Source organism: Dama dama, chromosome 4 (assembly GCF_033118175.1).
Source record: "Dama dama isolate Ldn47 chromosome 4, ASM3311817v1, whole genome shotgun sequence".
Classification (NCBI taxonomy): Eukaryota; Metazoa; Chordata; class Mammalia; order Artiodactyla; family Cervidae; genus Dama; species Dama dama.
This window is the reverse complement of record NC_083684.1, coordinates 44,601,947-44,627,413: the sequence shown is the minus strand read 5'-3', so window position 1 is coordinate 44,627,413 and position 25,467 is coordinate 44,601,947. Positions and strand designations below refer to the sequence as shown.

The 25,467-nt window shown below is 40.4% G+C and overlaps 1 protein-coding gene across 6 annotated transcripts; it reads right to left on the bottom strand.

Annotated features, from left to right (window-relative positions):
* Positions 1 to 47: 47 nt before the first annotated feature.
* ZNF23 (zinc finger protein 23) lies at positions 48 to 12,787 on the bottom strand. 6 transcript variants are annotated; one of them, XM_061138899.1, is made up of 6 exons: positions 12,763 to 12,787; positions 12,254 to 12,369; positions 7,627 to 7,760; positions 5,399 to 5,575; positions 4,602 to 4,715; positions 48 to 2,021 (listed from the first exon to the last, which is right to left on the bottom strand). In XM_061138899.1, the coding sequence occupies exons 4-6, from the start codon at positions 5,430 to 5,432 to the stop codon at positions 220 to 222; spliced, it is 1,950 nt and encodes a 649-aa protein (XP_060994882.1). In that variant the 5' UTR covers positions 5,433 to 5,575; positions 7,627 to 7,760; positions 12,254 to 12,369; positions 12,763 to 12,787; the 3' UTR covers positions 48 to 219. The 6 variants fall into 6 exon arrangements, with proteins under 6 accessions (XP_060994882.1, XP_060994881.1, XP_060994877.1 ...); XM_061138898.1 differs by having other exon boundaries at positions 7,696 to 7,760; XM_061138894.1 differs by having other exon boundaries at positions 5,399 to 5,525; positions 7,696 to 7,760.
* Positions 12,788 to 25,467: the final 12,680 nt, after the last annotated feature.

The following is a 25,467-nucleotide window of genomic DNA, read 5'->3' as shown; positions in this document are numbered from 1 at the left end:
ATTTTCTATTGGTTGTTGGTATAAACCAAACTATTTAGTTTTGGATGTTATTTGAAAACTGGTCATCATTCTTGATTTAAAATTGAATAAAATGAAAAAGATTTGCTTCCTTGTGAAGACTCGGCCATATTAATTTCCCTTTCAGGGTTTTCCACCAGGGTGAATCTGAGGACACTTGATCCAGTTCAGCATTAACACTGACAATTTTCTACATCCCTTTCATGAGGACTTTACTTCACTGTGAATGCTCTGATGCTGACTAAGTTGGAAGCTAAACCTGAAGGCTTTCCCACACAGATTACACACATAGGGTTTCTTCCAAGTATGAACCGTCTGATGTATAATACAGTCAGAACTATAGCTGAAGCCTTTGCCACACTCCACACATCTGAAGGGTTTCTCACCAGTGTGGCTTCTTTGATGCCGAATTAAATGAGCATTAACATGGAAGGCTTTTCCACACTCCTTACACTGAAAGGGTTTCTCTCCAGTATGGATTCTCTGATGCACAATATAGTCAGAACTACAGCTGAATGCTTTCTCACATTCCATACATTTGAAAGGTTTCTCCCCAGTGTGTATTCTCTGATGCCTAGTTAGTTTGGCATTGATGCTAAACGCTTTCCCACATTCCTTACATTGGTAGGGCTTTTCTCCAGTATGGATTCGGTGATGATCAAGTAGGTTTCTTTTAGAAGTAAAGCATTTCCTGCACTCATTACATTCAAAGGGTTTCTCCCCAGTGTGAATCCTCTGATGCTGCATTAATTTCGCATTAACGTTGAAGGCCTTTCCACACTCATTACACTCATAGGGCTTCTCCCCGGTGTGGATTCTCAGATGCTGCCGAAGCTGGGAGTTACACCTGAAGGTTTTGCCACATTCTTTACACTCATAGGGTTTCTCACCCGTGTGGATTCTCTGGTGCTGGATTAATTTCCCTTTGACACCAAAGGCTTTTCCACATTCAGTACACTCATAGGGTTTCTCCCCTGTGTGAATTCTTTGATGCTGAATGAGTTTTGTATTACTACTAAAGGCCTTTCCACACTCCTTACACTGAAAGGGCCTCTCTCCAGTGTGGATGCTCTGATGCTGCCTAAGCTGGGAACTGCACCTGAAGCCTTTCCCACACTCAGTACATTCGTAAGGCTTCTCTCCAGTGTGGATCCGCTGATGTTGAATTAATTTTGCATTAACATTGAAAGCTTTTCCACAGTCATTACACTCATAAGGTTTCTCTCCAGTGTGGATTCTCTGATGTATGATATATGCAGAACTGCAGCTAAAGCCGCTCCCACACTCCTTGCACTGATAGGGCCTCTCTCCTGTATGGATTCTCTGATGCCTACTTAGACTCCCATTAACACTGAAGGCTTTTCCACACACCTTACACTGATAGGGCTTCTCCCCACTGTGGATTGTCTGATGTGTAATATAATGGGAACTGTAACTGAAGCTTTTACCGCACTCTACACATTTGAAGGGCTTCTCCCCACTGTGAAGTCTTTGATGCCAAATTAATTTTGCATTGATGTTAAAGGCTTTGCCACACTCCTTATATTGATGGGGCTTCTCCCCAGTGTAGCCATCTTGACCCTGATTAAGTTGAGAGTTACAGCTAAAGTTTTCTATTAATTCTTCACATTTGAAAGGTCTTTCCCCAGAATTAATTATTTCCTGTTGAATAAGTTTTGTGTCAAAACTGAAGGCTTTCTCCAGTCTTGTACACTCAGGGGGCTGCTCTCCAGTGGAGATGGTATGACACTGATTCAAATTTGGACTTTGACTAAAGAAACACTCCTCCATGGGGCTAGTATTGTCTTTCACCATCCTGTCAATGACATTGCTGTTTTCTTTCTTCACACTTCCTACTGAGTGGACCTCCTGCTGTTTCTTTAGAATATACATTTCTGTAAAATCTATTTCCTGAAAAGAGTTCCTCTGAAGTTCATATGATGTATTATATTTTTCTTCACACATTTCTCCTGTCAAATTACTGTCAGTCTGGATATCAATATCTAATATAAAAAACAAAACATAAAATATCATGTAAGAACCATGTTAAAAAAAAAAAAGAACTGTGACAGAATACATGATCAAAGTAATCAAGAGGGCTCTTTAAAATCACCAGATTGGGCCAAAGAATCTAAATCTGGAATAATATGTAGCTATTAAAAAAATGAAATAAACCCATGTGTGCTGAAGTGAAAAGATGTCAAAAATACACTGTTTACTGGAAAAACAACTTGAGATATGGTATGTAAAATATCTTCCATTTGTTACAGAAAGTAAAAAGGGCTGACATACATCTATTTGAATATGGCTAGAAATCTACTGCAGGAATACACAAGAAACTGATCAAACTGGCACAGGAATTTGGGGAAACTTCCCCACTGCTTTCACCTTATGCACTTTTTGTACTGTTTTGAGCATGTGCAAATATTACACATAGTAAAGTAATGATTTCAAAAGATTATTAGTCTCTAAACCAACAGCCAATAACAAGAAGGTTAAGAGTAACAGCAGTGGGACAGAATTCTAGGGTCTTATCTGTCAGATCAAATTCCTTCTATCACATCATATTTTACTACACTCTGCAGTTTCCATTAATAAAAATGGAAATTGCTTAAGAAGGATAAGGCACAGAATCCAACAACATGTGGCAACAAGGGATAGCAAGCATTGACAGCACTAGGAAGCAAATGGGAATGAATATTGTTTGTTTTCTTAGAACCAAACTTCTAGGCTTTCCAAACTTTCTCCTTTAACATCTTTTTTCTGTACTTGTGAATGGCTCCATTCAGGCCCATTAGATGCCTCTGACCCCACCTCTTCCCACCCCCACCAGAACACTGCTGCATTCACCTTGTCTTTCCTCATACCTCTTTCTACAATCCTAAAATTGGTCACTCTCCAACATTCTTTCTGTCTTATTAGTTTTTCTATAATCCCCACAGTCCTAGTAGAACTAATGATCTGTACACTTATTTTCAAATTTCTCAAAATTGGCCCCAAAATGTTGCCTCTATTTTTTCATTTCTCATCTCTTCTCAATCACATGTAATAAGCCCCCTACCCCAGTATTTCATTATAATACCAAGACAGTAATGCGAAACAGTAATCCCAAGTCATCTTTCTCTTCCTGCAGGACATGGGTTCAGTCCCTTGTCTGGGAAGATTTCACATGCCATGGGGCAACTAAGCCTGCATGCTGCAACTACTGAAGCTGGCAAGCCCAGAGCCCATGCTCCACAATAAAGAGTAGCCTCTGCTCACAACAAGTAGTGAACACCCACATGAAGCAACAAAAGACTGAGTGCAGAGATAAATTAATTAATTAAAAAAGAAATCAACTCTGCTGACATAGGTCTTGTGCCCTATGATTTACCCTTCTGCCTGCCTAGAACCCATTTGGTTCCTTATCCCAATTAACCTACATACACTGATGAGATGAATGTTTCTATCCTCTGCTGACATCATGATGGGTTGTTCAAAGACTTCAGGACTGTGGGCTGCCTACAGAATGAAATCTAGACTTCTCTGACTGAGAATCTCCACAACATCACTGACTTGCCCCTCTGTTTGGTTAAACACTTTAAACTCTCCATTTCATTTCTAAAATATGTCTTCCTTGGTCAGTAAACAACTGGTTGTATGATCACAAGGAACAAAAATCCAATGAAACCATCTTTTTTTATTTAAAAAAGATTTATCAAAAGGATGCAAGAGTATCTTATGGACCCCAAAGGCAGGAATTAAAGCTAGGCCTCATGAAAAATGGGAAATCACCTGGCAGCTACTCTGTGTGAGCCCATGAGAACCTCATTACTTCAAGAGTGAATCTTGGCCCTGCCCCAAACTAACTGAATGACAACCTGCACATATGCAAGATGCCCAGGTGATGCACTCATTCTTCTTTTGAGAAATGCCGAACTGATAGCAGTACTTCCCACCTTACTTCCTACAGCTTATTATATACAGCTTTCTCCTAAAATACATTAGTAAATAATAAAACAAAATTTAACTGAGCACACACTATAAGTTAGGGGCGTGGTACATGTTCTCTCATTTTATCACCAATCCACAATCCAAAGGACTATTACCTCATTTTATAATTACTACTCCATTTGCAAGAGTGAGAATACTATTAGAAAATGCAAATAACTGACCTGCTCAAAGTCACACAACTAGGAAGTAGCACAGTTAGGACTGGATCTGAGAAAGTCTACTCCAAAGCCTACACTGAAAGACTTAATTCTGTACCCTTCATATTAAGTGGACAGTGCCTAGAAAATATCAAGGACCCAAAGAAGTACTGAATCCTTTTGTTTCAGAAAGGTAGAATAACAAAATTAGGATTGAAAAGAATTAGAATGAAGCATTCAAAAAAAGATCTGTTCTTGGAATTATAAAGAAATAGCAAACTACAAAAACAGAAAGGTCTCAAATGTTCCTATCTCTAGAAATCAAAATTTATTTAAATATTATTCTGTACACCTGGCCACTAAACATGGCATGCTTCTACATTGCTGAAGTTGACTTTCTTCCTAAAGGGTTAAACTACTTTCCAGCATAAGGGCAATGTGTGCCTCCCTTACCAGTCCAGAGGCCCTGGGGGCCTGTGCCTGCTCCAGAGGCCAGTGGAGATGGGCCCTCAAGCTCACCTCCTCCCTCCAGTTGTGAGATCACAGCAGGTTTGAGAAGCGGAAATCCTGTTTCAGAGAAAGGAAAAAGGAAAGGCAGGTGAATAATCTCCCACAGCTGATTTCCTAAACCTGATTTCTCAGATTGTGTCAGTAATGGGGAGAGAAGGAAAGAGCCCTGGTCGGGGGTGGGGGTGGGGGGTCCTGTGCCTAAGAACTATGGGAAAGGGGGTGGCGTGGGTGGGTAGGAAGGTGCATGTGTAGGGTGGGGTGGGAGGCAGAAGCTTGAGAAGATGTGGGAGGATTTGGGCAGGGCCAGACTGAGATACTTCATGCAGGGCAAATAAAGATATTCTGCCTAAAGGGACAGATACCATTTTTTGACCATGGCCTAAATACTATTCCAAGTACACTGAGATTCCTGGAAAGACTCAAGAGATGCAGGTTGGGTGAGGGGGAACCTGAAGGTAATACCGCAGAAAAGGAAGTTTCTTTTTTTCCTCTCTGTATCCAGAACAGCCTATAGGGTGAATCAAGAGTGCATGCCAGTCCCAGCAGAGTCCTATATTGGCCCTAAAAGGGCTTAGGGTTCATCCTTCCCAGCAACCCCTGGGTCTAGGGGATTAGGAATCAGCTCCTGAGGTTCCTACTCTGTAAAGGATTACCAGAAGCCCCCTTGCAACCAGTAAAGGGAAAGGAAGCCAGGAAACCCTAATAAGCAGTCTGAGCCCTGGGGGGGAGAAAGTGCTTACCCAGGGAAGCCACATTCCCATAATTCTCCAGCATCACATCCCTGTACAGGGCCCTCTGTGCAGTGGACAGGCTGTCCCACTCCGTCTGGGTGAAGTACACAGCCACGTCCTCGAAGGTCACCGACTTCTGAAACAACAGGTTCCTGCTGCCCTACGGCCAATTCCATGGCTCATGCCCTAGGTGAGGGGCAGAGGGCAGTATGAGGGCTTGAGGAGGCGCTTGTGGAGAGCACAGAGGTAATAGGGGGAAATATTTACAAAAAACACCTAGAAAGTAAGGCATGGCATATCTGGCTCACAGCAGAGAAACCTCATGCCATATTTCATACTAACCAAAGATGACATTAAGTTGAAATGAAAGAAAACAAATTCTCATGACTGAGTTCTCCCAATGCAATTGCTTTCTTTCAGTTAAGCTACCATGCCCCTGACTGGCAGAAGCAACCCTGGACCCACCCATAGGCTTCACACTCCTGGCCTTGAGGTCTTGCCTTCTGCACCCAGCTTACCACACCTCGCCCTCACCCTCAAGTCAGCTCCAAAGCATATCCATGGCTTCTATCCCATCCACCCCCACCTGCCACAGATTTCTATCATGCGCCCTCTATGAGAGGATGCGCAGCCCCTACTCCAGCGTCTACAGCAGAGGAAACTCAGTGCTGCCCAGATCAGCTGGGCACCGTGGGGGTGGAGAGTGTGGTAAGAGCAGGCTGCCCATTCTGCTTCCAAATGGGTTTCACTGAAAGCCTGTTTTCTGTTACCCTCTCCCATTTAAGCCTCATCCTGTCCAACTTCACCCAAGACTTCACTGTCTCTCCAAGGAGGTTACCATCATTTCACTTACTCCTCTGCATCACTCCACACTCAGCAGACTCCTTCCTCGGCCTTCTGAAACACCTTTGGGACACACTGGCAGCGATCTGCCTCTCAACTATTCTCTACCAGGATCCGTCTTATTCAGTTGTACTGGCCTCCAACCCATCAACCATTCTAGTCAACTTGTGAGCATTTCTGTGAGTCACTCATTGTGTGACCTGCATAAGTCAAGTAACTTCCCAGTACAAAATGAAATGCCCTCAACATCAGCCACCACCCGCTTTTTCCCACAACCAGTGCTTCTTCCTGAATTCAAATCTCAGCTGGTGTCACCCACCATCATCTGCATAAAAAAGAAACCTGGTGATTTATTCCTGGCTCCTCCCTCCTTTACCCCACCCCAATCCTTGGACTCACTGTCCTAGAGATTTTTGTTAAGCATTACCTGAATTATGTTAAGCATCCTCCTCTTTAGCAACCACTTGTCTTAATGAAGCCTACATCACCTAGACTGATGAGACTTTTTCTGAAGTGGTCACTCTGCTTTCAAATCTCCCCTCAAAACTATTCCCTACATAGCCATAAGAAATCTGACCACATTATGGTCCCACATGTGACACAGGGCTGAACAGTAAAGAGTCATGCAATGACTGTGTGACTGTGGGCAAGTCACTTCAATCCCCTCTGCCTTTGTTTCATTTGTGACAGAATGAACACAACACAGTGCCTATCTCCCAGTGCTGCAGTCAGAACTGAGTAATCCAAATAAAGTGCTTAGTACAGTGGCTGCAGTATAGTAAGCTTCAAATGGTATAACTAGAGTCACTGTGACTATGATTATTTCCAAACTATAGGCCATGGAGGCCCAAGGATGAGCATCAGGGGGTCCATGAAATCCCTGAAATTGTATGGAATAATTCTGTTTGCTTGTTATTCTGGGGGAGAGTATCCACAGCTCTTAATAGAGAACTAAACTTTGACCACTGCACCCCAAGCCCTAAAAGCCTCTCCAGGACACAGTAAGACATCCCACCCCACAGTACATCCTTCCTTTTTTCCTTCACTTGACCCCACTCTCATCTTCTGCTTGCCCTGGAACTACAGGTACAACCACCTTTATGTGGATCTGGTCCTGCTATCCCTCTTTATTTATATTCCCCTTCCTGGAATCCTACTCCTCTGCTATTCTTCTCCATTCACGGGCAGCTTCCACTTCTCTTATTCACCAGAGCCCTCTGCTGGTGGAGCAAGACAAACTGTTGTGCAGAAGACTATACCTCTGCCTTCCCCTCACTCGTGTCTTTCCTTTCCTGGTCTCTGGACCCCATCCCTCCACATCACCCCTTTCCACAAGCTCCAGCCCAGCAGGCTGAAGCATGGAGGCCCCCTCCAGCTTTCACAGCAAGGCTCACCAGCTTCCCTTCTCAGTTTTCTTCAATGTGAAACTGCTCAGAGGAAGAGATGAAGGACCCACAGCTCACCTGGGGCCAGGATGTCAGGAGCATGGCTGCCATCATCTGGTCTCCCTCTTAAAGGAGGACTGGAGCTGAGGGAAAACAGGGGAACAAGTATAAGACAAGTCACCCCCACCAGGAAACATATAGCCCCTCACAGAAGGTTTGAGACACAGGCAGCCAGCATCCAGACAAGAGGTGCGAGCAGAGCTACCTGCCATGGTAAGGAGTGATCTGTTCAATGGTTCTGTGCCCAGGGGTCCTCCTAGCCATGACATCGATGCTCACTGCCAGGAACTCTGGGATTTTTACAATTCTGACATATACTGTACACACAAAAGTGTGTACATAAAATTCAGGTAGAGACTTAAGAATAGTAAAACAAAGATTCATGTAGTAACAGTTCAGCTCAAGGGATAGAACATTCCCAAGGTCTTGGGCTTATTTGTCTTTCTCTAAACGAGCTTCCCCTTCTATTTTACAACAAGAGAAGCCAAGATAGAGGGGCTGCAGCCCCAATACAGAGGCCTGAGAGTCAGGCCCCAGGGAGGCAGTTCGTGGAGAAAGGTACAGCCGCTCTCTCCCATGTGCCTGTTCCCCCACACAGCTGAGAGCCCTCAAGAGTCCTGATATCTCTGTACAGATCTTGGAAGTTAGGCTCCTGCCCAGTCCAGCATTACGATGAGGATGCTGGGTTACAAGTGAGATACCAGGCTGGCTCCTAATACCTTCCAGGCTTCTGATGGCAAAGAAGCCAAGGCCTCAGCTGCCTGAGAGAGGGAGTCACTATAGCATCCAGGGTACCATGGCCTAGCATTCCTTGTTCGTTATATTCCAAATGACATGGACTGGTTATTTCCTGATTTTTACTGCTTCCAAAGTCAGTCTTGAGATGTTATATTTTCTTAAAATACTGTCCCATGTCTTTCAGAATTTAAACTTGAGTGTAGGATTATGGGAAACTCTGGCCTGTGATTTTTTTCTTTCATTTTTTTCCATACCTGAAGCTACTCTGCTTTTCCTACTTCTTTTGATATATGTGTTGTCCAGACCTTTTAGCTTTAGTTAATGTTATGGACTGAATGTCTCCCCTCAAGATTTGTATGCTGAAGCCCCAATTTCCAACGTGACTATATTTGGCGACAGGACTCATGAAGACGTAATAAGGTTAAACAAGGTCATAATCTGATAGGGCCAGTGCCCTAAGAAGAGGAAGAGACTCCAGAGTTCTCTGTCTCTGCTGTGAGGACACAAGTGAGAAGCAGCCATCTGTAACCAAAAAGAATCCTTACCAAGAATCAAATTATCTAGTACCTTGATCTTGGACTTCTAGCCTCCAAAATTAAGAGACATCACTTTCTGTTGTTTAAGCAGTGTATGGTGTTTTGTTATGGCAACCCAGGCAGACTAAAAACATTAGGCTGAAGTGCAGTTTATCTATGTTAACTTTTATTTTTAAACAACCAGCTTTTTAATTTTGAACACCACTTCCTTTTCTACTTTTTAATTAAGTTCTGATTTTTTAATTAATTTTAATTGGAGGATAATTACAATATTGTGTTGGTTTTTGCCATATATCGACAAGAATGCATGGGTGCACATGTGTCCCCCTAAGCTCTGCTCTGTAAAATTTGTTTCTCTAGCTCTGTAAGAGATACCTTATGCACCTTACCAAATCCTCTTGTCCACTCTTAGTCCAGTTCCAGAGGCTTTGACCAGCTTTGCACAAGTACAACCTACCAATGCTTCCTCAAGGGTCTACACCACACATGGTAATGGCTCCTGCCCTGGGGCTTCTCTGTCCTGTGTGGGACATCTGCAGACGTCCACTGGGTCCTGAAGGACAGGGGAGTTAACATCTGTGATGCCACCCCTGACCAACAACAGATAGAGGTCAATGGAAAAACATTTTCCCCTTTAGTCTCCCAGGTGGGGAGCCATGAGACTCCAAGGCTCTTCAAAGGCCCTGTGAGTCAGAGTACCACTCTCCCACTGAGAGACCAGCCTGGCAACGCATCCCTGTATTGGTCCCTCCTTCTCTGTTTCACTCCCCTTGTCTTTAACTCTGCCCCAGGACTAAAGTTCCAAATAAACAGCCTGCCCACAAGCCTCTGTCCAATGTTCTGCTTTTAGGGAATGCTAAACTACAAAAGGTTCTACCAATTTTATTACATAACGTTTTCTCCATAACCCATGATTACTTTTACCTAATTGTTTAGAGACCCAGTAAAGAGTGAACTCTCACAAAACTCTGAGTCCTTATATATAATGGGCGAATCCTTTCAAATTTTAAAGAAATGAATAATTCTAACACTACTTAAACTGTAGCAGATACCAGCAAAATAAGTTCGTAGTAGTTTATTAATGGGACATCATGACTGGGAGGGATCATCCCATGAATGCAAGTAAAGTTCAGTATTGGTGTACAGATTGTACTTTTTCACATTAATAAATCAAAGAAATATAAACATGCTCTCCATCTCAGTGGATGTCAAACGTGTTTGATAAAATTCAACATTCACACCTAAATTTTAAAACTAATTCCCTAAGGAACCTCTCATATGTAGGTGATATACATACAAAATTATTCATTACTGGAAACAACTCACATGTCCACTGAGAATATGAACAAGCAGTGTTAGGGAAACTGCAGAACAAAGCAAACAGCATTGTAAAAAAATTAACATAATACCAGTGCTGCAGTTTTGCTCATATTGACAATGATATCAGTTTGCTTCCTGGATCATAAAGGGAAACCCAAACTGCAATCTTTGAAGTCTCACCCATGGAGAAGATGCCCTGCCTGGGACCTTTTCCCAACTGGGACTCCAGATGTGCTGTGACACGGGACTTCCCAGGGCTGTTTGAGTTTGGACATTGGTCAAAACCCAATTTGGTGATGCATCCTCTGCTGTTTCTGTTTCTCTTTTCTTTTAATGTTAGTATATTAAAAGTAAGCTACATAATTCTCTAATAAATATTGCTATTGTTTACTTGTATGGAACAAGTGGCTTATTTTGTTAACAAATCCTTTGACCCTGAGATGAAGTGAAAACTTTCAGCAAAACAAGCTGTCATACTATTTTTACAATGAAACATCACCCAGTAGCAAAAATGAATGCCTCAGCAACACACAATCTGGATGAATTCAGGATCATAATACTAAGTTAGGCAAGTTAGGCAAGTCAGAAGACTTGCCCAGAAGACTTACAGACACCATGACACTACCTTCATAAAACTCAAAAACAAACAGAATTAATCACATTATTTACAGAAACAAGTATATCTGATAAAATTATTTTTTAAAATAGGTAAAGGAATAATGGATTTCCCTAGTTGCTCAGTGGTAAAGAATCTGCCTGAAATGCAGGAGACTCAGATTTGATCCCTCTGTCAGGAAGATCCCTCGAAGAAGGAAATGGCAACCCACTCCAGTATTCTTGCCTGGGAAATCCTAAGGACAGAGGAGCCTGGAGGGCTACTGTCCTTGGGGCTGCAAAAGAGTCAGATATGACTCTTAGCAACTAAACAACAATAGCAAAGGCTATGATTAACACAAAATTCAAGAGAGTACCTCTAGGGGACAGAAAAGTGGGAGCTGGAGTGGGGAGGAGTGTACAAACACATGCAGCCATATTGGCAATGTTCTCCTTTTTATTGGAGTGTCTCATGGGTGCTCACATCACTACTATGCTTCATAAATGCCATGCTAGATCAATCTTCTGAATACATGAATTACATTTAAAATATATACTTATCTGTATGATATGAAATAATTTTCAACATGCAAAAGGTACTGTGCTATCTTCTGTGTAAAACAAAAAGGAACTACAATATATGTATATCTGGTGATTTGTGCAAAAAGAAATAAAAGGAAAAACCAGAAACTAAGTAGAATGGGTGCCTCAGGTGTGGATGGGAAGTCAGTGAAAGGAACTCAGGGAATGGAAACAGGGTGAAAGGAAACCTGGGTGCAGAAGTAGAAGGGGTGACAGGAAATGACACCTCACTGAGTGTGTCTTTTTGTTCTTTCATGTAATGCTTTGCATATCAAAATACACACACACATACATATATTAAAAAAATCAACCAACCAGGATGGGATGGGGGTGACAACCTCCAAAAACTAAAAACAACAGCAAATGAGCCTAACCATACCACAACATTACTGCACTGAAGCGATGGGAAAGAAAACAAGTAACTCTGATAAATAATATTTTAACTAAATACTGTAAGGCTAAAAAGACCTGTACCCAAAGGCTTCTTGAGGTTGTATGATTTTTAAATTTATTGCCATTCTTCCTTATTTGGCAGTTAAAACCACAAATTTCCTTTGAATGCACTACAAACTACATTCCAAAAGCTTTTCAAATATATATATATATATATATATACACACACACACATATGTCTTCATTACTGCTTTACATTTTTAATAAACTTGCTTTCCTGAGGGTATGAATGAGCAATTCAGTAACTATTTTATGGGTATTCTAGAACGGAGAAAATCAGCATATTCTACATTGTAACAATCTTTCCCAGGTCATCGTCATCCCACAGCCCCAGAGATGTCGGGCCCGGTTACCTTTTGGAACTGACATCACTCCAGAAGACAGTGCCCTCCAAAATCCGGGCTTCTTCCGATCTCGGGTGCCCTGGAGGGGCTCTGCTTTTTCTGTTCCCCACTGACCTCGATTCACCCTGTGTTCGGAAGGAAGACACATAAAGCTTATACTTGAAACGCATACAGATAAAAGCCCCTGCACTAACCCAACACATCGAGAGACTCGTGATACTATCTTAGGCCTCTTCATCTCTGCAAATATTCCACCCTCTGGCTGCTCCAACACAAGCTCCCAAAAGGCCAGGAGCATCTTCTCCAAAGTGCTAATTGCTCGCGGCTTCGCGGTTGTGACAAAAACCCAGGCTTCGCCTTCTACCCGAAGGAACGTAATCGGCTACTAAATCTAAAGAAGGCGCGAAGAGGACCGAAGAAGCCCACAGATCCACCTCAACGGAGCTTGGAGGAGCATCACAACCGCAACCAGAGCGTTTGACCAGGCACCGCCCCCGCCTCCCGCAGCCCAATCTCACCTCCGAAACTAGCCGCTCCACGGCGCGGCCGGAAGTACGTCACCAGAGCGCGGCCGCGTCTCTAGCAGCAGCATCGCTCCTACTCGGATGTGCTCTGGCCCCGCCCCCTGCAGCGGAATACCGGGTACGCTATCCTGGCTTCCTTCTCCCGGATGCGGGTTTAATAGAGAAAGCAGTGCTCCTCGAGATGGGCTAGGGAAGGCAAGAATGAGGCGAGCGATGGACCCAAACCAGGGTCTGGCGCCGGGGATCTGTATCGTAGTAAAGCTGCAGGTATAACCAGATTTGGCAGTTTCCGGACTGGACCCCTGATCACACGATGGCAAACCTAAGGCCCCCTTTTTGAAACAAATATTTCCTAATGACCACCATAAGCTCCTGTCATGAAACTCATAGATAATAGCTTAGAAGATCATAGACAGTATAAACAACCTGCACTTTAAAAAGTAATGTTATAAAGGAAAAATAAAATAATTTATAATTTAAAGTGTATGTATTTCAGTAGGTAAATGTTTGGTAAGTCGGATTTAGACCGAATAGTGAAATTGCTCAGTCGTGTCCGACTCTTTGCGATCCCATGGACTGTAGCCTACCAGGCTCCTCCGTCCGTGGAATTTCCCAGGGAAGAGTGCTAGAGTGGGTTGCCATTTCCTTCTCCAGGGGATCTTCCCGACCCAGGGATTCGAACGGAGATCTCCCGCGTTGCAGGTAGATGCTTTACTGTCTTGAGCCACCAGGGAAGCCCAGAGACCTAATAAGTCCTCAGATAACTTGCCTCTACACATAGAACATACGGGGTCCACAGCCATAATGTTGTATCTTATGTTGGTATTTCAAAAAACTACAAGGTGTGATCCAAAATGGTTTATCACAGAATCTCCTGATTACACATACACAGTAGTTAGATTTTTGGAGAATCACCTATGTCAAAACTGTGCAAAAATATACTGTGTTTATCCTGATTTAAAAAAAAAAAAAAAAAGCTCTAGATTCAGGTCATCTGTAAGCAGTTTTTACCTATGTGAATGTCCATCAGGACATATGAAAGCCTGTGAAAACTTTTCATAGGCAGGTCTGTGTTGTGCACTGCAGGCTGTGTTACTCCTGGCTCCCAATCAACACCACCAAATCTTGTGACAAAAATAGCCCTGTTAAACTCCAAAATGATCATTAAAATGTAATTTTTACTTTTAATTTTGCTCAAGGTAAATGGCAGATTGAGATAGGTGGCTGTCTATATAAGCCTTATATATGTAAATAACTCAATGGTGTAGTTAGGCAAGTATGGAGTTCAACTAACTTTGGGTTGGTGAATTGAGGGCAGAATGTTTGTTAGGTGAGTTAGCAGAATCTTATATGCTTTGACTTATTTGGGGGGTGTGGCAGGGTGATAATGGTATATAAAGTATGAGAATTAGTGGGAGGATGGTAGGGGTTTGGTTAGACAAGCTATTTATCAGATGTAAGTGTGCATGTGTGGTATGTGTGTAACTGCTCTGTATCCTGTGACCACTGACACAGTAACACATTATGATAGATGATGTTGGAAAATAATACTCAATTTAAGCTCAGCTACTTCTTGTACAAGGCCTTCCCTTGTAGCTCAGCTGGTAAAGAATCCGCCTGTAATGCAGGAGACCCTGTAATGCAGGAGACCCTGGTTCAATTCCTAGGTCGGGAAGATCCACTGGAGAAGGGATAGGCTACCCACTCCAGTATTCTTGGGCTTCCAAGCTGGTGGCTCAGCTTCCCTGGTAAAAAAATCTGCCTGCAATGTGGGAGACCTGGATTCGATTCCTGGGTTAGGAAGATCCCTTGGAGAAGGAATACTTCACTCCAGTATTCTGGCCTGGAGAATTCCATGTACTGTATATCCATGGGGCTTGCAAAGAGTTGGACATGACTGACCTTCACTCTCAAAGCTTTCACCTTCACTCTCAAAGCTCAGCTACAAGTTTCTTAACTGTGTTAAGGCCTCTGATGGCCATAGCTGAGTCCCAGCATCCCCCTCAACTTAAAAATACCAGAAGCATGAAACCAGTGAGCATGGCTGATTAATCATTAGTCTATTGAGGTGTATTACTCAAGGGGAAAGAATGGATGATTTTAGGTGAGATAATCTTGAAGTAAGAACCAGATGCCAGATATAGTTCATTTATAGAAATCTTCATGGTTCATTGGCCTAGTACAAGGAAAGAGGCACATTTGTGGGTGAGCTGATGATTTATCACAGCTTGATAATTATGCTCTGCCTATTAATTATGATAAGCATGATGATTGGAAATGATTAGCTTTATGTGATATGCATGATTTTAAAAATATATCCTGTGCAATATTAATCACTTCAATTACCCCTGTGAATGTTTGTGGGGACTGGAATCTAATGTGAGTTGAATTGTTAATGTGTATGGAATATCAACAGGCTGATGTACATACTTATATACACAGGATAGATAAATAATTCATGATTATACATATCATATACTATGCATGAGAAGGCATAGTATTTATTTACATAAGTGGAAGGGCACAAAATGCACAAAGGACACCATAATATTAGTTTTTAGACGTCATTTTTAAATACACAGCACTTAAAGATCGTGTAAAATGTTCCATAAGCAAGTTGTCCAGGGAATCACTGAAGTAGAGTTCAGCTTTGGGTGTTGATGGAGGGCTGGAGCATCTTCCTTGAATCTTAGGGGAAAATGTTATTTTCCTTTTCTGTTTTAGAAGAACAAACTAATAAGTACACTGCAAAGACTCTTCTTTTTAGGAGGTTCTCTACAATAATGCTTGGTAGTGGTATAAGGACTACAATTATAGGAAAGTACAGAACAGATCCTCTTTGTCAAGTGATAATAAATGAGTGATCAACAGTTTGTCCTCCAATTCATGTCACTCTTAAGAGGTCCCCTAAAAGTATGCTGTTAATAGGTCCCCTACAAATACTTTGGCCACCTGATGCAAAGAAATAACTCATTGGAAAAGACCCTGATGCTGGGAAAGATTGAAGGCAGAAGAAGGGGACAACAGAGGATGAGATGGTTGGATAGCAATCACCGATTAGATGGAAAAGTTTGAGCAAGCTCCGGGAATTGGTGATGGACAGAGAAGCCTGGCCTGCTGCAGTCCATGGGGTCGCAAAGAGTTGGACACAACCGAGCAACTGAACTGAGCTGAACAAGTATTCAGGATAAACACTGGCTAATAGGTCATAATGTTATACTTTGCTGTTTTACTATATGAAGTATTGGGACCACTGATAAAATTAGGAATGAGATGGTTAATACTAGAACACCTCCTATTTGTTGTAAATGGATCACAGAATTGCATATGAAAATAAGAAATATCATTCTTATTTGATGTGAGGGAGTGCACTGAGGAGGTTAGGTGGAGTATAACCTCTGGGTACCCTAGAAGGTCAGGTGAGACTAGTATTAGTAAGATTAAGATTAGAAATAGAAACAGGACACCCAAGATATCTTTAATTGTGTAGTATGGATGAAATGTGATATTGTTCATTCAGGATGAGATCCATTTTGGACTATTAGAGACTGTTTCATGAAGGAATAATAAGTGAAGAACTGCTAAAGCTGCAATAATGAATGGGAGAATAAAGTAGAATGTGAAGAACAGGGGAAGGGTGGCTTTATCAACTGAGAATCCTCCTAAGAGTCATTTGACTAGATTACTTCCAATGTCAGGAAGTACTGAAAGGAGATTTGTAATTAATGACTGTTGCTCTTCAAAAGGATATTTAGTCTTGTGGTAAGACATAACCTATAAATGCTGTGACTATTACCTTAAATAGTATGATGATTCCAATGTTTCATACGTCTAGAAAGTGTAAGATCCAAGTATCAGCCTCTTCCTACATGGATAAATAAGCAAACAAAGAATAAGAATAGGAAAGGTCCAATTGCATGTAAATACCAGATAATTCATCCATAGTTTACATTTTAGTAGATATGGGTTACAGATGAGAAGGCAGTTATTGTATCTGATATATAATGTATTGTTAGGAATAACCCTGTTAATATTTGTATAATTAAACAAATATAAAGCAGGGATGAAAATTTCATCACGCTGAGCTATCATCCTAAAAGATGATATTGTGACAGTGCTACACTCCATACCAGCAAATTTGGAAAACTCAGCAGTAGCCACAGGACTGGAAAAGGTCAGTTTTCACTCCAATTCCTAAGAAAGGCAATGCCAAAGAATGCTCAAACTACTGCACAATTGCACTCATCTCACAGGCTAGTAAAGTAATGCTCAAAATTCTCCAAGCCAGGCTTCAACAATACGTGAACTGTGAACTTCCAGATATTCAAGCTGGTTTTAGAAGAGGCAGAGGAACCAGAAATCAAATTGCCAACATCCGCTGGATCATCGAAAAAGCAAGAGAGTTCCAGAAAAACATCTATTTCTGCTTTATTGACTATGCCAAGCCTTTGACTGTGTGGATCACAATAAACTGTGGAAAATTCTGAAAGAGATGGGAATACCAGACCACCTGACCTGCCTCTTGAGAAATCTGTATGCAGGTCAGGAAGCAACAGTTAGAACTGGACATGGAAAAACAGACTAGTTCCAAATAGGAAAAGGAGTACGTCAAGGCTGTATATTGTCACCCTGCTTATTTAACTTATATGCAGAGTTCATCATGAGAAACACTGGGCTGGATGAAGCACAAGCTGGAATCAAGATCACTAGGAGAAATATCAATAACCTCAGATATGCAGATGACACCACCCTTATGGCAGAAAGTGAAGAAGAACTAAAAAGCCTCTTGATGAAAGTGAAAGAGAGTGAAAAAGTTGGCTTAAAACTCAACATTCAGAAAACTAAGATCATGGCATCCGGACCCATCACTTCATGGCAAATAGATGGAGAAACAGTGGAAACAGTAGCAGACTATTTTTCTGGGCTCCAAAATCACTGCAGATGGTGAATGCAGCCATTAAAAAGATGTTTACTCCTTGGAAGAAAAGTTATGCCCAACCTAGACAGCACATTAAAAAGCAGAGACATTACTTTGCCAACAAAGGTCCGTCTAGTCAAGGCTATGGTTTTTCCAGTAGTCATGTATGGATGTGAGAGTCAGACTATAAAGAAAGCTGAGCACTGAAGAATTGATGCTTTTAAACTGTGGTATTGGAGAAGACTCTTGAGAGTCCCTTGGACTGCAAAGAGATCCAACTAGTCCATCCTAAAGTAAATCAGCACTGAATGTTCATTGGAAGGACCGATGTTGAAGCTGAAACTCCAATACTTTGGCCACCTGATGCAAAGAGCTGACTCATTTGAAAAGACCTTAATGCTGGGGAAGATTAAGTTGAGAGGAGAAGGGAATGACAGAGAATGAGATGTTTGGATGGCATCACTGACTCAAAGGACATGAGTTTGAATAAACTCCGGGAATTGGTGATGGACAGGGAGGCCTGGCATGCTGCAGTCCATGGGGCTGCAAAGAGTCAGACATGACTGAGCAACTGAATTGAATGACTGACTGACTGAGCTATTTGATAGGGCTGGTAGATCAATATATGCATTGTTAACAATTTTGATTAATCGGTGGGATTTAATTAATGTTGGTCATTAGTGTTACTACAGTTGGGACACAGTGATGATTTTTCAAGTCATTGGCTATGATTACATTGTATGTAAGAATAATGACGACACACATTATATTTGCTTCAAGTACTATTTTGGTAGTTCTGTAGGTTTTTCTTCAAACCCTTCACAAATTTATTGTGGGCTTGGGTATCCTAGATTGAAAAATTCCATGGACAGAGAAGCCTGGCGGGCTACAGTCCATGAAATTGCAAAGAGCCAGACACAACTGAGCACCCACTTCTATGGGTTAATAAAGTGGTTGTGTACTGTAATAAATTTTGGTGTTTTGTTTTGTGCTTAATGATTTTTAAAATTTGTTTAAGGGAAATATATTTAGTAGTTTTAAGGGGAATGTTTAATACTTTTTGGTTATACAACAGCTATGTCTACTGAGCAGTATCCTGAGGTTTGAGATTCTAATAAAACCTTCTTAGGTATACTTCTTTCATGTTATGATAGAAATGCAAATTAAAACCACAAAGTGACATCCATTCACATACAATAAATGGTTATAATCAAGAACAAACAAAGATGTTGGCAACAATGTAGAGAAATTGGAACCTTTACACATCCTTTGTGAAAGTGTAAAATGGTGTGGACAGTTAGTACACATATTGGCATATGGACAATATGTACACATACTGGCATACACAATGTTTGGCATTTCTTCAAAAAACGTAAAATTCAATTCAAGCTTGGTTTAAGAACTCCATGCCTAGGTATATGCCACAAAGAACTGAAAATGGTTGTTCAAACAAAAACTTGTAAATGAATATTCATAGCAGCATTGTTGACATTGGCCTAATGGTAGAAATAATTCAAATAACCCATCAGTGGATGAATAGATAAGTAACAGAGGGTGGTTATATAAAGTTCCATGTTATTCCACCATATACAGAAATGGAGTAAAATAGTGCATCTGCTGTAGAAAAGAATACAGTATGGTGGTTCGTCAAAAGCATAAATTAATGTATGATTTGTCAATGCCACTTCAGGATATACACCCAAAAGGTTTGAAGGATGGAGTGAAACAGATATTTGTACACCCATATTCATAGCAGCATTACTCTGGCCAAAAGGTAGAAGCAACCCAAGTATCCATGATACATGAACTGATAAGCAAAATGTGATATATACACAAAGGTATATTATGCAGCCTTAAAAACTGAGGAAATTCAAACACATGCTACATCATGTATGAGCCTTAAAGTCATCATGCTAAGTGAAATAACCTGGGCATAAAAGGATGAATATTATATGATTCCACTTCTATGAAGTATTCAGAGAACCAAAATTCAGAGACAGAAAGTAGAATGCAGTTGACAAGGGTTAGAGGGAGTTAATGTTTAATGGATGTGGTTTCACTTGGAAAAAATGAAAAAGTATGGGAGATGGATGGTGAGGACATTTGAACAACGAAAATGTAGTGAATGTCATAGAACTATACTTTAAATGGTTTAACTGGTAAATGTTATGTTCAATAGATTTAATCACAATGGGAAATGTGAATGAAGTACTGACAGAAGTTACAACATGCATGAACACTGAAAATACCCTAGGAAGAAGCCATATAGAAAAGACCACCCAGATCATACTCACCTTGTGTGCTTTAATTCCATCAAGGTTGTGAAAATGAAAGTCTCAAGATAACTTCCAGAAAAAGAAAACTGGATCAGAATGGAAAAGACATTTTCATACTTTGGGACAGGTGGTAGAAGTGGGCCTGTAGATTGGATCAGAAAGTGAAAATCATAATGATTTCTCATATTCGGGTTATAGGGGTGTTCCCTGGGACAGTGTCCCTTTTGAGGGTAAAACACGATAGAAATTATCATTTAAACTGGCATATGTGGCAAATCAGTGATGACTGGGAAATGTGAAGTGAAAGTTGCTCAGTCATGTCTGACTCTTTGTAACCTCATGGACTATAAAGTCCATGGAATTCTCCAGACCAGAATACTAGAGTAGGTAGCTCTTCCCTTCTCCAGGGGATCTTCCCAACCCAGGGATTGAACCCAGGTCTCCTACATTGCAGGCAGATTCTTTACCAGCCGAGCCACAAGGGAAGCCCAAGAATACTGGAGTGGGTAGCCTATCCCTGATATCCTGAGCTACCAGGGAAGCCTGGGGAATGCTGAACCTACAAATAAAGAATACACTGTACTGCTACTTCAGGTTTTCTGTATGTTTGAAGTTAGCAGAAAGTAAATAACTTTTCAAAACAAACACGTCATCTACTTTTCTGACATGGTATTAAGACATCAAACTTCATAATGGGGCCAAGCCCTACCCACATTCAGCTCTCCTAAAATGGTTAATTACTCTTAGAGGAATCCAGATATTATTAAGAGGTACTGTGGGAAGATTATATTAGTAGCGACTATGTCTTGGGTGTTATGGATGACTTAGAATGTGGTAGAAACAATGACATTTTTGAATTACAATTTTCCACATCAAACTGCCAAAAGTTACAAGTAATACATAAATTTAGTAAAGTTGTATGATACAAAAGTAATACACAAAAGTCAGTTGAGTTTTTAACACACTAAGGAAGTATCAGAAAGAAAAATTAAGAAAACAATCGCATTTGCAACTGCATCAAAAAGAAAATATCTAGGTGTAAATTTAACCAATGATGTGAATGAAACACTTGCACAATGAAAACTGGAAGACACTAGTAAAGAAACTGAAGAAGAAACAAACAAAAATATTCCATGATTGAGCATTGGAAGATTATTGTTAAAACGTTCCTCCAGCCAAAGCAGTGCACACATTCAATTCAAACACAATTAAAATGGCATTTTTCACAGAAACAGAATTAACAATTCTACCATGTGTGTGGAACCAAAAAAGCCCTGAAATAGCCAAAGCGGTTCTAAAGAAGAAAGCACAGCTGGAGTCGACTCACTCCCTGACTTCAAACTACACCACAAAGCTTCAGGAACCAAAACAGTGTGGAACTAGCACAAACACAGGCACACCCACCAGAGGAAGAGAACAGAGAACCCAGAAGTAAACTCAAGGACATACATTAGATTTAAGTCCCCTCAATAAACTGATGCCCAGGAAACTAGATACAACACACCAAAGAAAGGCATTGGAAACTGTCTACACCACACACAAAGCTACCTAAAATCCACAATTTTCCACATCAAGTCCTCTTCTGGCTCCTATGAAAATGGATCACTACCCCCCACCCAGGAGTCAGCTACGTACAGGAAGCTTCACCCCACTTTTTCTTTGCCTTTTACTCCTGCAGCAGTGCCTCCCAGCAGGTCTTGAAAACACTGAACTCTTGTCTGTACATGTAAGTGTGTCCTGAGAAGACTGAACTGTCTGTGTTAACTCAGCCAGGCATTGTCTGGAAGTCAAAGCCCTGGCGAATCCTGAGACAACCAAGCTCCTATCAGCTGCATGGAATCAGGTCCTCTAGATGAACACACAGGCACCTCAAAATTCAGAGAGGTAGACTTGGCTCTGCCTGCTGGCCAGCTGGGAAGTGCAGGCTTCAACAACTCAAACCTTTCAGTTGAGGCCCTGTGCCCATCTGACAGGTCTGATGAATCCACTAAGTCTGAAAACTCAAATGGAGCCAAAAATCCCATGACAAGCCACAAATGGAAAGAAAAAGATTTTCAAAACACTTACATGATAGAGGATTTGTACTCAAATTATACCAACAACTATAGAACAAACAGCCCCATTAGAAATGGCTTTATATCTGAACAGGAGACCTACTTGGCCAATGAAGATAGTAAACAAGCATATAAAAATATGTTCTGTATCACATATCATTAGGGAATTACAAATGAAAACAATGAGAAAGTACTGTACAACTATTAAAACTGCTGAACTCAAAAAAAAAAAAATGATACTACCAATTGATGCAAGTGTGAGAAACAACGGAAACTATCCTTCACTGTTGGTGAAATGGATATACAGCTACTTTGCAAGACATCTGGGAAGATTTTTGCAAAGCTATACAAATATCACTGTGGAAAACAATATGGTAGCTCCTTAAAAACTTAAAGTTAATATATGATCTCTCAATTCCACCCCAGTATAAATACCCAAAATATTTGAAAGCAGAAACTGAAACCTATTTGTACAACCATCTCATAGAACCATTATTCACAACAGACAAAGGTGGAAGAAATTCAACTACCCACTGACAGGTGAATGAAAAACAAGATATGTTATGAATGAATAAACAATGGGATACGATTCAGCCTTTAAAACTAAGGTAACTTTCAAACATGCCCACAACGTGGGTGAAGCCTGAAGTCACCATGCTAAGTGATATAAGTCAGTCATAGAAATACAAATATTGTACAATTCCACTTACACAGATATCTAGAGAAGACAAAAATAATGTGGTTTCCAGGGGCTGAGGGTACCAAGTTAATAAAGAGTTTCACTTGAGAAAGATAAAAGTTCTGGAGATGGAGGGTGAGGATATTTGTACAACAGTATAAAGGTAGGTAATGCCACAGAACTGTACACTTAAAATGTTTAAACGGTAACTGTCATGTTATATATTTTTAATCACAAAGGAGAAAAAATTAATTAAGTACTGATAATTTTTACAATATGGATGAACATTGAAAACATTCTCAGTAGAAAAAAAGCCACATAGAGAAGGCCACCCAGATCACATGTTCATCTTGTGGGCTTTAAATCCATCAAGGTTATAAAAATAAGGGAAAATCTAAGTAATCATTCCAAAACAAGAAAACTGGGTCAGAACAGAAAAAGTTATTTTCACACATTTGGACAACTGTTAAAAGTTTTTGAAGTGGGCTTATGAATTAAATTATAATGTGGGAACCACAGAATTTCTTGATTGGGGGGTTATGTGTCATTCTGAGAGAATTCCTGTTGTGGGTAAAACACACTAGAGTGTTCTGTGTGAAGGAGCAAATGTGAATACTTTTTACTGCTGTAAAATTTTGTTTGAAATTATTAGAAAGTAATTTACTTTTCAAAACAACCATGTCAATACCATGCCAGAAAAACAGAAGACCTTGAACTCTGTTATAAATGCCAAGACTTACCTAGATCCAGTTTAACCAAAGTTGTGATATTAACTGGCCTTGTAGGGGTCCACATGTTATTAAGACATATCATAAGAAGATTACATTAGGAGCCACCATGTCTTTGGTGTTATGGATGACCTGGAATACAGTAGAAACAGTGGGATTTTATTTTTTTAATAATTTTTAAAATAGTTTATTTGGAGGCATCAGGTCTTAGTTATGGCATGTGGGATCTAGTTCCTTGACCAGGGAACAAGCCTAGACTCCCTGCATGGGGAGCACAGAGTTTTAGCCACTGAACTACCAGGAAAGCCCAACAGTGGGATTTTAGAATTACAATTTTCCACTTCACACCACATTAAAAAAAATGCTGGAATAAAATTCAATAAATTTGTAAAATATAAAATCAATATATAAAAATCAGCTAAGTTTCTATGCACTAATAACGAACCATGAGAAGGATAAATTAAAAAAGCAATCCTACTTATAACTTCATAGAAAAGAGAAAAAATACCTAGGATAATTTTAACCAAGGATATGAGACTCCTACTTGTACTTGGAAAACTATAAAGCCCTGATTTAAAAAATGAAAGAAGACACAAATAAATAGAAAAATATTCTGAGCCCGTATACTGGAAGAAATACTATTACTAAAATGTCTATTCTACCCAAAGCCATCTGTAGATTCAATGCATTCTTGATCAGATTTCCAAAGGCTTTTTTTCATAAAACTAGAAATAATCATCTTAATATTTGTATGTAACCACAAAGGACCCTGAACAGCCAAAGAAATCTTCTGAGAAAAAAGAAAACAGCTGGGAGTCAGAAGTCTCCCTCTGACTTCAAACTATATCGTGGAGCTAAGGTAACAGAAACAGTGTGGAACTGTCACAAACACAGATGTGCAATAAAGGAAAAGAATACAGAGCGAGCCCAGCAAAAAACTCACATGCGGATAGTTAATTCATGAGAATAGGGCCAAGAAGCTACAACATGGACAGTCCCCTGAAAAAAAATGGAGTTAGGGAAACTAGACACTATATACCAAGTAATTAATTAGAAAACACATGGGATGAGATTAATATAGACAAACTTTACAACTTACATCCAAACTTACCCCCAAATTGTCCACAGACAAACTTAAATTAGGAAACTGTAAAAATCCTGAAAGAAAACATAAAAAAAAAAATCTATATGACCTTGGATCTGGGGATGACCTTAACACACATCACCAAAAGCCTATCAACAAAAGAAAGAAGTTAATAATGTGGATTTTATAAAATTAGACATTTCTATTCTGTGAAAGGAAAGCCAAAGACAAACCACAAATAGATGTTTGCAAAACACATAACTAGTAAAGGATTTGTTCTCATTTTGTCCTAAGAACTCTAGAACAAAAAACCTCATTAAAAATGGGCAAAGATCAGAACAGACTCCTGGCCAAAGAAGATATGCAGAGCAGAAATAGTCACACAAGAATACACACAACATCACAAACCACTGTTGTTGTTCAGCTGCTAAGTCGTGTCTGACTCTCTACAACCCCATGGACTGTATGTAGCCCACCAGGCTCCTCTGTCCATGAGGTTCTCCAGGCAAGAACACTGGAATCGGTTGCCATTTCCTTCCCTATCACATACCACTAGGGAAATTCAAATCAGAACGTGACAGTACTGCACATCTATTAGAACTGCTAAACTTCAAAACATGACAATATCTATTGCTGGAGGGGGAAGAACAAGAACTCTACTTCTCTGTTGGTGGAGTACAGGTACAATCATTTTCAAAGACAGTTTGGCATTTTCCTATATCTAAACAAGTCTTACCACAGGATATAAAAATCAAACCTCTAATATTAAGACAATTGTTTTGAAAAACTGTGTTCAAACAAAACTACTATAAATTATATACATCAGCTCTATTCATAATGGCTAAAAGCTTGAAGGTCTTAGGATATTCTTCTATAGATGAATGCATAAGCATATTGGGGCACTGACATGTGAAGGGCAAGAGCATATGCACCCCAAATATGCCTGTTTAATATAAGAAT